Source organism: Aspergillus japonicus, assembly GCF_003184785.1.
Source record: "Aspergillus japonicus CBS 114.51 unplaced genomic scaffold BO86scaffold_9, whole genome shotgun sequence".
NCBI lineage: Eukaryota > Fungi > Ascomycota > Eurotiomycetes > Eurotiales > Aspergillaceae > Aspergillus > Aspergillus japonicus.
Window position 1 is genome coordinate 278,075 of NW_020291646.1, and position 13,575 is coordinate 291,649.

At 56.0% G+C, this 13,575-nt stretch overlaps 4 protein-coding genes across 4 annotated transcripts; 2 read left to right on the top strand and 2 right to left on the bottom strand.

The window, feature by feature from the left end:
* Positions 1–889: 889 nt before the first annotated feature.
* Positions 890–2,524, top strand: BO86DRAFT_307198 (MFS general substrate transporter; the record flags this gene model as incomplete). Its single annotated transcript, XM_025667727.1, has 1 exon — positions 890–2,524. A coding segment is annotated over one exon (1,635 nt), but the record flags the coding sequence as incomplete, so codon positions are not given.
* Positions 2,525–3,933: 1,409 nt separating this feature from the next.
* BO86DRAFT_446357 (Zn(II)2Cys6 transcription factor) lies at positions 3,934–6,213 on the bottom strand (the record flags this gene model as incomplete). The annotated part of the gene is made up of 4 exons (XM_025676513.1): positions 3,934–4,165; positions 4,235–4,305; positions 4,336–5,853; positions 5,965–6,213. 4 exons carry the CDS (start codon positions 6,211–6,213, stop codon positions 3,934–3,936), a joined length of 2,070 nt encoding a protein of 689 aa, XP_025530228.1.
* A 1,187-nt stretch (positions 6,214–7,400) lies between these two features.
* On the top strand, positions 7,401–11,912 carry BO86DRAFT_240206 (uncharacterized protein). Its single transcript, XM_025667089.1, has 3 exons — positions 7,401–7,450; positions 7,527–10,321; positions 10,384–11,912. The coding sequence occupies exons 2-3, from the start codon at positions 7,793–7,795 to the stop codon at positions 11,770–11,772; spliced, it is 3,918 nt and encodes a 1,305-aa protein (XP_025530229.1). The 5' UTR covers positions 7,401–7,450; positions 7,527–7,792; the 3' UTR covers positions 11,773–11,912.
* A 447-nt stretch (positions 11,913–12,359) lies between these two features.
* On the bottom strand, positions 12,360–13,568 carry BO86DRAFT_386970 (uncharacterized protein). The gene is made up of 2 exons (XM_025671466.1): positions 13,030–13,568; positions 12,360–12,926 (listed from the first exon to the last, which is right to left on the bottom strand). Exons 1-2 carry the CDS (start codon positions 13,148–13,150, stop codon positions 12,643–12,645), a joined length of 405 nt encoding a protein of 134 aa, XP_025530230.1. The 5' UTR covers positions 13,151–13,568; the 3' UTR covers positions 12,360–12,642.
* Between the last annotated feature and the right edge of the window lie 7 nt (positions 13,569–13,575).

A 13,575-nucleotide genomic window follows, 5' to 3' on the forward strand; every position in this document is an offset into this window, starting at 1 on the left:
TCTGGAATCGCCAGTATAACAACTAAACTGGATAAAACCCGTGGCAAGATTCACAGAGATACTCCGATGAGTTGCCATTATCTAAGCTACATTTTTCCTTGCAAGGAATTCTTAGAGTCTACACGGTTCCTTGACCAGCCATCAGTCGATCGAAGATAGTCCATGCAACGGAGGCCCAGGTAAGCGGCATAACTGTCGACAAATTGCCGGGGAAGCTCCTCCGCAATCTTCTCTTCGGAGGATCAAAAGGCAACCGGCGAGTTGTATCGTGTCATGACTGAACATGCTCTAGAGAAAAGCCTGCTGGGTCTCCCATCACTGCGGGATCCCACGGAGCGAGACCCACCGTGCGCTGATTATTAGATAAGCTCATCAGTTTTGATGCCGGGTCCTGCAGCTCAGCTGTGGACTTTGGTTGGGCCCTTGGGCGAATGGCAACAAGTTCGCTGGCCGGTCTTGTTGTGCTGAACATCGTCCAGCATATAGAATTAGGGCGTTGCACCCGGCAAACCCAACGGAAATGATGAACCTCTACAACGGAGTCCGGGAGGGTTGAGCTCGCCATACCCTGCATCTACTCGATTTCGGTCCCGTGAGGTTTGATGGCAGCCCAGAAGATGATTTGCACAGCGGATGCACCCACGAGTTCCATTCATATGGCTGGTTTGCGTCGGGCCTCCTGTCCCCGTGATGCCTCCGGCCCTAGCAACAGCAGCAGCCCCCGTACCAATGGAAGCCAGTTCAAAACTCATCCTCGTCAGACCCATGCTCGACACCGCTGCTCCAAGCTCAGCCTACGCACACTGGCTGCAGCGTACATCATGTGAGAACCCCCCCGCCCCCTCGGGTTAGCCGTTCCTGGAAGCGCACGCTAACCAACCAAACCAGGATCTGGATGCTCAACTTCGTGCTATCGTTCGCCAGCGGGATCATCCAAACCCTCATGCCATACGTGACCAGCTCCTTCGCGGCGCATTCCCTGACGGCGACCACGACCATCCTCTCCAGCCTGCTGGGCGGGTTGATGAAGCTGCCCTATGCCAAATTGCTCGAACTCTGGGGGCGGCCGCCCGCCTTCGCGCTCAGCGTCCTGTGCACCACGGTGGGGATAGTCCTGATGGCGGCGTGCACCACGGTCGAGATGTACAGCGCCGCCCAGATCTTCTACATGGTGGGCTCCAGCGGCATCACATTCAGCGTGACCATCTTCATCGCCGACACCGCGGCGTTGGCGAGCCGCGCGTGGTGGATCGCCTTCACCTCCTCCCCGAACATCCTCACCGTCTGGGCGTACGGCCCGGCCGCGCAGGCGGTGCTCGACACCGTTGGGTGGCGCTGGGGGCTCGGGGTCTTCGCCGTTGCGGTCCCGGTCGTCGCAGGCCCCTTCGTCTGGCTTCTCTTCCACATCAACCCTCATCAGAACGATCGAGGGGAGAAGACGCCGGCACCGTGTTCCAATCGCCAGAAGCTAGCACACTATATCCGGGAGGTCGATCTGGTGGGGCTGCTGCTGCTCTGCACGGGGCTAGCCCTGCTGCTGCTGGGGATGAGTCTGGCCGCCGACCAGCCCGGGCAGTGGCGCGCGCCGCTGGTCGTCTGCTTTCTGGTGGTCGGGGGCCTGCTCGTTGTGGTCTTTGGCTTCTACGAGCGGCACTGGGCAGCCGTCGGCTTCCTCCCGTGGCGGCTCCTCGGCAACCGCAACATCGTCGTCACCTACGCCGCCGTGCTCGCCATGTTCACCGCCTCGTACGTGTGGGACAGCTACTTCTACTCGATGCTGGTGGTGGTGTGGGACCTGAGCGTGCTGGCCGCGGCGTACGTGACCAACGGCTGGGCCGTCAGCGCCTCGCTGTGGGCGCTGCTGGTCGGCCTGCTCCTCCGCCGGTACGGCCGCGTCCGCCCGCAGGCGATCTACTTCGGGGCGCCCGTCATCGTGCTGGGCGTCGCGCTGATGATCCGCTTCCGCCGGCCCAGCGCGAGCATCGCGTCCGTGGTCCTGTGTCAGATCCTGGTCTCCCTCGGTTTCGGCACCATGGCCATTCTGTTCCCGGTCGTGCTGATGGCGACCGTCGCCTCCTCCTCCTTCTCCTCCTCCTCGTCGTCGTCTTCCCCCTCATCGCCGCCCCATCTCCCCGCTGTTCTCGCCGTGGAGAACATGTTATCCGACCTGGGTCGCGCCATCGGCTCGACCATCGGCTCGGCCATGTGGCAGGCGATCTTTCCCGGTATGCTGCGGAGTCGTCTTCCCGCAAATGAGGCACCGAGCCCCGTCCTCGACGAGATATACGAGGATCTGAACGTGCAGACGGCGTACCCCGTCGGCAGTGCCGTGCGCGACGCCGTCAACGCCGCGTACAGCGAGACGTACAAGCTCATGCTGATCGTGGCGGTTTGTCTCTCCGCCCTGGTCTGGGCGTTCGCGTGGCTGTGGATGGAGGTCCCTTTGGCAGACGCAGATAAGTGCCGTGCACAGGCCAGGGCGCAGCTCGACGGTGAGGAAGAGGTGACCTCGCCAGCTCCGTGAGGGTTATGCGTAAATGAGGTAAGGGCCATGGGTGTTGGGGTCGGTGGGATTGGTGATCGCAGAAACAACACCCATTGCCTAAGGGTTGTTGATGGTTATAAGTTAGCTCGGGCTTCAGGACAGTGAAAACTCGAGAACCCGGGTATACACTGTAAATGAGACGAAGGTTACTAACCGAAGAGTGTCCACACTCGCATTTGACTTCTCTGAGCAAGGATGCCGATAATAATAGAGTGTCAAATTGGAACATATCCAATCTCAAATATTGCTGATTTACCTACTATATGGAGGGAAGTGCGGAAATGCCGGCAGGATTCCGAGGTGCTTACTGCGCTAAGCTGGAAACAGAATAGTCTCGGATCGGATGAATGGACAGGACTCTTCAAGCTGGCTTCCGTTCCAAGAGAGATGAGCAGGGTGGGAGTTGATGGTGGTGGTAAGTGTTCTTGCGGGTCGGAGAATGGCATAGATGCTATAGATGCTATACGGTGGGGGAACGTTCTTGTTTCTCGGATGTGGGGTGGTGATCTCCATGCGTTAAGAGGCGCTTTATACCTATACCAGGTTCTACCGGTATCCCACATGCTGGAGGCTGAGCTCAATTCCTAAGAACGCCGCATGAATTAAGCAGCCTTAACGTTGCAGATGCGTAAGTGCAGATGAGTAAGTGGCCAACTCGAGGATGCTAACGGCGCACGTAGTGACTTGCACGGTTGGTTCCGGACACGGGCATCCCGGAGTGAGCCGAATATCCGCGCTAGGCTTGGCACGGTAGATCCACCTCGGATCGGATGCTAGGGATCTGCCCCCTCGCGCTCCGAGGTTCAATCTCCTGGGCGGGCTGTTGGTCACAACTTGGAAATAACTTAGCCCTTCTCTTCCCGGCTCATCATTTATCCAGAGCTAATAGCTGTTTTGGGAATGTCTAGAATTGTCCGCCGCCGTTATAAATCGAGGTACCCAGGCCCTCTTTGGAATGGGGTGTGGTTCTACAGCCGAGAGCCGAAACAGAGTTTACTAACTCTTTTGATAGTGCCCGCCTGGACCTACACGACTACTTATCAATGGTAAGTGGCAACAGGGAGTTGAGCCATTGAGGTGGGAGCTTAGATCTAGATGCTCGATCAAACTATCGAGGTACAGCCTCCCAACGGTAATTCAAGGGCATATTTATCATGACGCTCTAGACAACGCCAGCTCATCTCGATGTACGTATGTTTTTCTCTTGCTCGTAGACTGTACACCGCCGAGGTGCCTGGCCCAACGTTGGCCTCGGGAGTTTTCAAGCAGCAAAATGACTTGCAGGCAATTGGTTGATAGGTACCTGCGACTCAACCACGGTGTACCGCGCACTTATTGGCGTTCTATTCCTTCGCTTGTATCCGCCTAGGACATCTTACTCGAGACGACTAGAACAGCGAACTCGGGATGTTCTCCGGGGAAAACCCCGCTTCCAGCCAGTAGGACATGTAATTCGGCATCGTGGCTGGAATGTGCAGCGCGGGGTCCTGCGGTGGGGCGGTGTCCGGGGCGGAGGACAAGATGCCCTGACCCTGGGTGGAGACAGGTATGGCTCCGGGGTCGGAGCGTGGCGCCTCATATGGCAGGGCGGCGCTGTTCGGTGGAACCAGCAGATTGTACCTGCAAGAACATATAGTAAGTATCTTTGAATGACCCAAGCGGACAGGGAAATAAGCCACGAGAACGCACTGTAACCACGGAAACGTCCCAATGAAATCCTGGTTGACCTCGACATCCGTCGTCGTCATTCGCAACGCCTCCTTCGCGATGCGCATCACATCCAGACTCACGGCTTTACCCGAGGTGGGACCAACATGCTCGATCTGATCTAGGCACTCCACGGCGCGCTCCACCGTAGCGAATACCTCGCGCGCGTGCTCCGCGCCCGTCGTCGGATCCAGCACGTCATACAGTAAGGTGACGGCGGCAGCGACCATGATAGTAGCCGAAGACCCGTCGAAGCGTGCGCGGGGGCACCGCCGGAAATAGACGTCATGAGTCAAATTGATGATGTTCGTTGCGGCGGCCAAGGCCTCCTGAATAGAGTGCTCCAGCTCCAAAGTGTGGCCTGTACGCCGCTGGGCCTCGTCGAGTGAGGGGAAGAAGGCCCTGAAGAGCAGGGCCGGACGATGCGTCAACATTTGGGTCTGATAATAATTACTGCCCAGTGTCAGGCGTTGCACTTCCTGCCAACCGGAGCCGATTGGTAAGGCTGCGTCGAAGAACTGGAGGTACAGAGGCAGGTCGCGCGTTACAGCGCCTAGCAGCCCATCAATCTCGGCTACCGCTGCCGGCAGAAGTGCGATTTGTGCCATGCTGGCGACGCTGGCAGGGGAGTAGATTTTGACGAACATCAGGTCAGCAACGCGGGCGACGCCGGCCATGGCGCGGATAAAGCCACAAAGGCGAATTGGGTCGTATTGGTCATCGCTGCTGTCTGTCGATGTGTCGGTCATGGCGGGTAAGGGGAGGTCTTCCGGATATGGAGCATCGATCATCTCGTCACGAAAGGCAGATGGACGACCGGCATAGAGAGCGTTCATGCGTTCGTGGGCGTAGACAGTCCAGAAGGTGCGCTTAAGCGCATGGACAGTCACATTGGTCCCGTCCATGACCTGGAATCGATTGAATCCCAGCACCATGGCATTGCGAGCGGCGTGGCCGAGGTACAAATAGGCATCATTCGGCCGCATAACCTGGTAGGCATACATTGCTTTCAGAAGCAACAATTGCGTGGAGGATAGACTGGGGTCCTCCAAGACGGCAGTGCTCCGATTGGCCTGCGCGGCGAAATGGTCCGCCCAACCTTCCAGCAACGAGGTCTCCTGTTGGCCCGCCGCTATGGTAACGCGGGCGCCAATGGCGAGAACAATGAAAAGAACCTCGTTCCTCTTGTCGGGTTTCTGTTGCGCTGGGGGCTTCCATAGGGATTTCCATTGGTCAACGATCTCCGAGTAGTTGAGTACGGGGATCTGAGGGTGGAGGATTTCGAAGTACGAATCTATCAGGCCCATTCCTACCTCCTGAGAGATGTAAGCAGCATGTGGTCCGGTTGAGTCTTGACACCCGTTCACGCAGAACATAAAGCGCTCCAGGTTCCACTTGCGGACGCCGTCCGGCACGGTATCGCTCGGGGTAAGGATGGTTTCATTGGGGGACCGCGCGATGCGCTGGCACATCCGCTGGATGAAACAGAAATGCGAGGATGGGCCGTAGAATTGGAAAGAACCGGTGTCGACATTAGAGACGCCAATTCCAGCCCGTAATTCGCGATGTCGTTTGAATTGAACAGGATCATTGGAAAATCGCTGGGGCGTGTTGGTGGTGTTGGGTTGGGCGGCGGCGGAAATCGCAGCGGTAGAGGTGGAGGTGGAGGTGGAGGTGGGCACGATCAAATGGGTTTGCGAGTGATCTCCCACCAAGGAGATGGCGGATCGACCATCCAACAACTTCCTCCTCCGACTCGGTCTTGTGGCTGATCGATAGATACAGGGGAAGTTTCGCGGTCGGCAGCCGGCGCAAGGAGTCTGGCCATCGCAGCGGACCTTTCGGGAGCGGCAGCGCTCGCAGGCCCGGGTGATCCGAGCACGCTCATGGAGGGTTGGGGGTGGCGGTGGCAATGGCGGCGAGGATGGGCTTGATGAGATTGCGTTGCGAGATAATGACATCCTTTGCAAGAATAGGGTACAGTAGGCAATATCATAGAGTGAGGATTACGATCGGAACTCGGAGGGTTAGGAGTAGAGAATGAGAGAGTGTGAAACTGGAGGAGGTCCTCGGCTGCTGGTTTTGCCCGAGTTCCGCGGCACGTGACCCTCCCTCCTTGTTTTCTTGGTAGGAAGTCAGTAGATACTTTACGTCGAAGTACTACTGCCTGTAGTAGCATGCTTTGTGGAATGGGCTTTACCGTCTTATCTAGGAAAAGTATCATTGTCGGTAACTGCGTTCTTTTGTTATATACCCCTTGCGTGGTGAGCAAGCCAGAAGGTGGGTCCTTTGGTGCTCGATAGTGTGCAACTATACAATTGATCTTCGACATGTAACAGTTTAGGTGGGACAGAAGTAATCACTCACTAACTCCGCTCAACTAACTTACTAGGTAACTATTTATTTTGCTGAATGAGGTCGGGAGTTACGGCAATTGACTGGACGATAATCGGATACTAGCAGGCAGGGTCCGCATCAATATGAAATATAACATATACAATGTGAGAAGCTTGCCTACATACTCAACTCATACTATCTCACACGCCACCTCCTAGATTTCTAGCTTGAAGTATACAATCTAAAAGTAAGTACGTATAGATACAGGCGCCCAAGGGACGATGAAGCAATTCCCGCTTCAGGATCGCAGCCACCCCGGCGTTCAAATCATCCTTGGCGTTCGCCTGGACTGTTGGCTGGGAAGAAGGCCCCGCTCATGATCGCCGATTGACTGGCCCTGGCGCTGAAGTGAAGTCAAGAGATGTGGCTCGACAAGAGCCACCCGGGTTGCAAGAGCACGCGCATTTAACCACATCTTCAGCGTCGTGGACTGCAGCTGGCCACGGATGGTGGATTAGACCCTCAATGGTCAGTGGTGATTGGTAATAGGTACTGTACATTGTTATCGAGCCGGGGGGTGTCGTGACTAGTAGGCATTAGGCTTTCACGAACCTGGAATCTGGAAATCATGAGTGGATGAAGTGTAGCATTGTGGCATGAGTTCATACCTGACGTGAACTACGGGGGAAGAATGGGAATCAAACAATGCAAACCACGGAGCGGATCAGGTCTCAACATCCGAGCATCCGATCCGAATGGTCATCCCCACCAAACAAACCACTTCTCCATTCCATGCTGCCTACACACAACACGCAGTGCAGCGCTGGGATACCTGGCCGTTATTATAAACCGCTCTAGAAGGTAGCTGGCTGAAAATCATGAATCCTTATCCTCTTTTACCCCCGGCTAATCTGACTTCTAAACATGTCGTCAACAGACTCTCCCGATATCGAACAGAAAGCCGACTCGTGCGATCAGCTCCCAATCTATCGCTACGACGGACGTGCCTTAGGTGTGGCCCTCGAGAATGTGACCGCTCAGGGTCCTTACGGTGGTCAACGGACCGTGCCTGATCTCCCGCAACTTCTTCTTGACATTCTTCGTTCACCGTGGCACCTCCTTCGATCTACTTTCACCCGACAAACACCCGCTCGTCGCAATATCGTGCAGGACGTTTCCGGGGTGCTGTTCCCGGGCGAGACCATGCTAGTCCTTGGCCGCCCTGGAGCGGGTTGTACCACCGTGCTCAAGATAATTGCCAACACTCGCGAGTCATTTGATGCTGTCCAGGGGGAGGTGCACTATGGAGCACTGAGGGCGGAGCAAATGACCAACGAGCTGAAGTCAGAAGTGGTCTACTCCTCGGAAGATGATATTCATTTTCCGACGCTGACCGTGGCAGACACACTGGACTTTGCTCTCAAGCTACGGAAGCCGGCCAGTCACCCCGGTCGCAACGCATCGTTCTCCGCTGAGTATACGCAGCGGTTGGTTAATGCTCTTGGAATCGGGCATACAAAGAACACCATAGTGGGCGATGCATTCATCCGAGGTGTCTCTGGGGGTGAACGCCGCCGGGTCTCCCTCGCCGAAGCTATGGCAATCAACTCCACCCTGGTGAGCTGGGATAACCCGATCCGTGGGCTGGACAGCTCCTCAGCTCTGGAGTTTCTTCGTTTACTCAAGCGCATGTCGCGAGCGACGGGAATGACAAATATCGCTACGCTCTACCAGGTATCTGAGAACATGTATCAAGAGTGCTTCGACCGCACTCTGGTGATGTATGATGGGAGGATGATCTTCTGCGGCAGTATCCACGTGGCCAAGCAATATTTCCAAGAACTGGGCTTCTACTGCCCGGAACGCCAAACGACCCCTGACTTCCTCACCTCTGTGACCTCCCCGGTTGACCGTACGATTCGTTCAGATTATGCGGGTCCTCTCTATTTGGACCCCGATAGTCTTGCCGATGTTTTCAAGCGCAGCACCCACTACGCGCAACTCCAGAAAGAGCTGCTGCAATATCGTACTGCTGCGCAGAAGGATCCGGCCGCCTTGACAGCCCTGCGACATGATGTCGGTAATGTACGGTCGAAACTGGCATACAAACACGCGGTTGAGCCTGCGACAATCTGGAAGCAGATCGCCGTGGGCACCGAACGTACCTACCGCTTGCTCTGGGGCGATTGGAAGACCCTACTTACCGTTGTGATTCTGTGTGCTGTAAATGCAGTCATCACCGGGTCGGGGTTCTATGCAGCTCCGCGCACCGCCGCGGGCTCGTTTGAACGGAGCGGTGCCCTCTTCTTCGCGGCGACCTACTTCTGCCTCAATGCCTTGACTGAGGTGGGCAAAACCGTCAATGCCCGGGCCATCCTACTGAAGCAGCATAATATGGGCCTTCTTCACCCGGCCGCCTATGCAGTCATCCAGACCGTCACTGATATTCCGTCTGCTCTGATCCAAACCACAGTGTTCGCCTGCTGCTACTACTTCCTAATCGGGCTCAGCGAGACTGCCTCGCAATTCTTCATCTTCCTCCTCATTGTCTTTGCACATTACTCTGCTATTGCGACTATGTTTCGCATGTTGGGCGCCTGGGCCCCAGGCCTCAATATTGCTCATCTCTTGGCGGGCTGTGCTCTGCCAGTTGCCTGTCTGTATTCCGGATATGCTCCACCTGTGCCCACCATGCATCGCTGGGGCTCCTGGATCCGCCGCGTGGCTCCCACTCCTTACGCCGTGGAGGCTATGATTGGAAACGAGTTCTGGCACATGCAGCTCCATTGCACCGAGTCACAACTGATTCCTCACGGACCGGGTTACGATGATATCCGCTACCAGGCATGTCCCATGGCAGGAGCCCAGGAAGGTTCAGCCTCCGTGGACGCCGCCGTCTATGCGGAGAGCATGTACGGCTATACCCGCGCCCACCTATGGCGGAACTTCGGGATTATCCTGGCCTTCTGGTTTCTATACATGGTTCTTGGTGCTGTGGGTCTGACCTTCATGACCCGGGATAGTGGCAATGCAACCGGTCCGGTGTTCAAGCGTGGTGCCGTCATCCTGCAACGAGCCGAGAGCTCGATGGCAAGCAATGGAGCCCGTGACGATAGCGCAGCGGAGAAGGGTTCTGTCTCTGGGCAGTCAGAAACCGACGTAGACGAGGTCGGGGCCAGCCCCCGGCCGGGCCATACTCAGCCATCGGTGAACCGTGCCTCCTTCACGTTTGAGGACCTTTGCTACACGGTCACAGTCGGAGGCGGCGAAAAGCAGCTCCTGGATCATGTCTCCGGATACGTCAAGCCTGGCCAGCTGACTGCACTGATGGGGGCTTCCGGGGCGGGTAAAACCACCCTGCTCGATAACCTCGCCCAGCGGAAGTCCGAGGGCCGTACAACGGGCAGTATTCGTCTGGGAGGCGAACCGCCGCACCCGCTGTCGTTCGCGCGATCCTGCGGCTTCTGCATGCAACAGAATGTCCACGATCCCACTACCACGGTGCGAGAGGCGCTGCAATTCAGTGCTCTGCTTCGCCGGCCCGCTGAGGTGCCCCGCGAGGAGAAGCTTGCCTATGTGGAGCAGGTGATTTCCCTGTTGGAATTGGAGAGGATTGCCGATGCCCTGGTGGGGAGCACTGGGGATGGCCAGTTGAGTGTTGAAGAGCGCAAGCGGGTGACCATCGGGGTTGAACTGGTGGCGAAACCGTCGGCACTTTTGTTTCTCGACGAGGTATATTCATTCCTGAAAGTGCGGAACAAGAATCAGAGACTGACAGAACCCACTCTTTACAGCCAACATCCGGCCTGGATAGTCAAGCCGCGTATTCCATTGTGGCTTTCTTGCAGAAGATCGCCCTCCATGAGGGCGTCCCGATTGTGTGTACTATTTACCAGCCCTCGGGCGTGCTGTTTGAGATGTTCGAACATATCATGTTGCTCGCGCCTGGCGGACGAACGGTCTACTTTGGCGAAACCGGGGCGCATGCCTCGACCGTTGCGAGCTATTTCGCGCGATACGGTGCGGTGATGGGCCCCGCTGACAACCCGGCCGAGTTCATCATCTCCACCGTGGCGGGCGACAAGGCCAAGCAGGACTGGCCGCTCATCTGGAACGAGTCGCCGGAGCGCCAGGCGCTCCGCGAGAAGATCCGCGCCATCAATGCGGCCCCCTTCACCCCTGCGAATGCTGATAGGCTTGGGGGCCAAGCTAGTGGCCGGTACGCTATGCCGCTGGGGCAGCAGATTCTGATCCTCACGCAGCGCCACTGGAAGGCCGTGTGGCGCAACGGGCAATACAACTTCAGTCGCCTGGCCAAGTCCATCTTCTTCGAGCTGTTTGTCTCGTTCACCTTTTTCCACGTCACTCGCAGCACCTCCGGCCTGCAGAACCACATGCTGGGCATCCTGCTGTCGATCTGGATCGTTCCCAGCGTGGCCGCCGACGTGCAGGCCGTCTGGTACGAAAAGTGGGCGATCTTCGAGGCGCGCGAGCGCAATGGCGTGTACGACTACAAAGCCTTGCTGGCGGCGCTGATCCTGGTCGAGATCCCCTGGTTCCTGGGCCTGTTCACCCTCATCTTCCTCATGACATACTGGACCTTCGGCTTCGCCGGCACCGCCAGCATCGCCGGCGTCGTGTACGGCATGTACCTGCTCTTCGCGCTCTTCGGCCTGGGCGTGATCTACCTCATGGCGGCGTTGTTCCCCAACGCCACGATGGCCGGCTACGCCATGTCGCTGTTCTGGGTGTTGGTGCTCATGTTCTCTGGCACCGCCAACCCTTATACCGGCCTCAACGACTTCTACCGGCCCTGGCTCTGGTGGGCCGACCCGCTCACCTACTTCTTCGAGGCCACCGTCTCCACCGTCCTGCACGACGTCCAGGTGCAGTGCGCCTCGGGCGATTTGGCGGTCTTCGACATCCCCCACGGCACCTGCCGCGAGTATCTGGGGCCCTACCTCGAGAGCAATCCGGGCTACCTGCTCAACCCCTCGGCCACCCAGGCGTGCGAGTTCTGTCCGTACTCGGTTGGGGATGAGTACGCCCGCTCGCTGCACTTTTTCTTTCAGGACCGCGGCCGCGACGCGGGCGTGTTTCTGGCGTTCTGCGTGACGAACTTTGTCTTGTTGTTTGGGGTGACTTGGTTGACGCGCGTGCAGATGCGGAGGTGGAGGAAGTGAAGGCGCGGTTGGATGGGGGGGTGGGTTGAAGCTAGAGGCTAGAGCAATTGACTAAGAAGGTATATGGAGAGATGTGGAGATAGAGATAGAAACAAGGTTCGCTTGAAAATAAATCTGGCTTATATCATGTCATATTAGTGGCCCAATAAGGCAAAAACTGTTGCCTGAACTGACTTACCACTTGTCGACGATCTATTAAAGCTCAGGGGTGAGCAATATAGAATAACTTCTTGAAACCTGGGTGGTTGGTTGGGTGATGAACTAGCTAAGATATCGACATCGGCACGCAGCCTGGTGAACCGCCTGGTGATCACGTGCCCGGGTTACCAGGAACGCCGGCCGCCGCCCCTCCCTTTTGCGTGCAGTTCAGTTGATCGAGACTTCTATATCTTCCAGCTTGTCATCTATATTGATCGTTCATATGCTTGTCTCAAAGATTAGGCCATATATGTCTAAGTAGAAGCAATTTGAGCAACAATAAACGAAAGGAGAAGAAAATCGGAAAGAAAACCGAAAAAAAAAACAAAAAAAATAATTAAAAATCAAAAATTAGAAAGATAAAAGGATTAGACAGGAAGCGAAAAGGCCATTACGCCAGCCATGCCCTCGTGCTGCAATTCCTCCCACCTCAATGCTTGGCGAGGTAGAGAGGGTCTGGCTGAGGAAGGGGTATAGATCAAACATCACAAGCAGCGGGTCTCTGGGGGGGGGAAGACAAAATGAAAAATGAAACATCGATCGAGACACGGAACCCAGCTCCCACGATAAACAGCCTCATCGACTCTCACATCTATCGTAGACACCTGCAAAAGGCTCCTCCCTGTGCGGGACCACGTCGATGATCTGTTCATTGGTGCCAGAGAATCAGCACTAAGGTAACGCATGATATCCACGCTTTGAGTTGACCGAAAACGAACGTACTGCTTGATAGTACATGAAAGTCGCTTCTAATTGCTGAGGCGTGGACCCTGTTCGGACGGGAATACTTCCGTAGAGCATGGGATCGTAGGATTGGAAGAATGGCAAGGTGGTTTGATGATTTTGGGTCGATCGAGAGTGGGGGATCCGGCGGGACGAGCCGAGATTGTAGAAATGATCCGAGTCTCTGTCATGGTACCGGGGAGTCTGGGAAGCAGTGGGTCGGAGACGTTGTCCTATGATTCCGCCAACTGGTAAGTGTTATGGAACGGTAGAATCGAAGCCAAATGATAGAGAAATTCGAAACTGAGGAGTTTTTCATGTGGGCGTGGTACATACCCTGATTACTGCTCCACCATCGGCGGATGCTAGCGTTGTGTTTGACGATGAACCATAAACCAGGCACGCAAGCAATCAGCAAGGCTAACAGAGCGATGATGGTCTCTGCTGACAGGCTCATAGGGGAAGACGATAAGACCGGTGACTCGTGGGTGAATGATTTCGTGTCCGGTGTACTACTGTACCTCTGTTCAAAAAGGGCAGTGCTCTGAGAGATGCAACAGGATCAGAGGTTATTTATACTTTTGCGTGGCTCAATAGAAGACGTGGAGGGCAAAATGAGTCTCCACAGTAGGACGGAATGTGTTGAAACCAGAGCACAGCGACGAGATGAAGCGGCAGGAGACAATTGATGATGAACTCCAAGAATGAGACCAAACATGAAGGCGAACCCAAAGCGCAGGATGTCCGACACTCAGCTCTAGCCTCAGCGGCGCACCTTCGGCCCCAGCCAATACAAACCAGTGTACTCCGGGCTGCATTAACTCGGATGCATAGGCGGTGTGATAAGGCCATTCTTTGGACAGTTCCAGAAGTTGAATCCTG

Coding starts and splice junctions, on each gene's coding strand:
- BO86DRAFT_240206 (XM_025667089.1), top strand. CDS start 7,793: ATGCTAGTCCTTGGCCGCCCTGGAGCGGGTTGTACCACCGTGCTCAAG. Junction 10,322..10,383: donor CACTTTTGTTTCTCGACGAG/GTATATTCATTC, acceptor CACTCTTTACAG/CCAACATCCGGCCTGGATAG.
- BO86DRAFT_386970 (XM_025671466.1), bottom strand. CDS start 13,150: ATGAGCCTGTCAGCAGAGACCATCATCGCTCTGTTAGCCTTGCTGATT. Junction 12,927..13,029: donor ATGGTGGAGCAGTAATCAGG/GTATGTACCACG, acceptor GCGGAATCATAG/GACAACGTCTCCGACCCACT.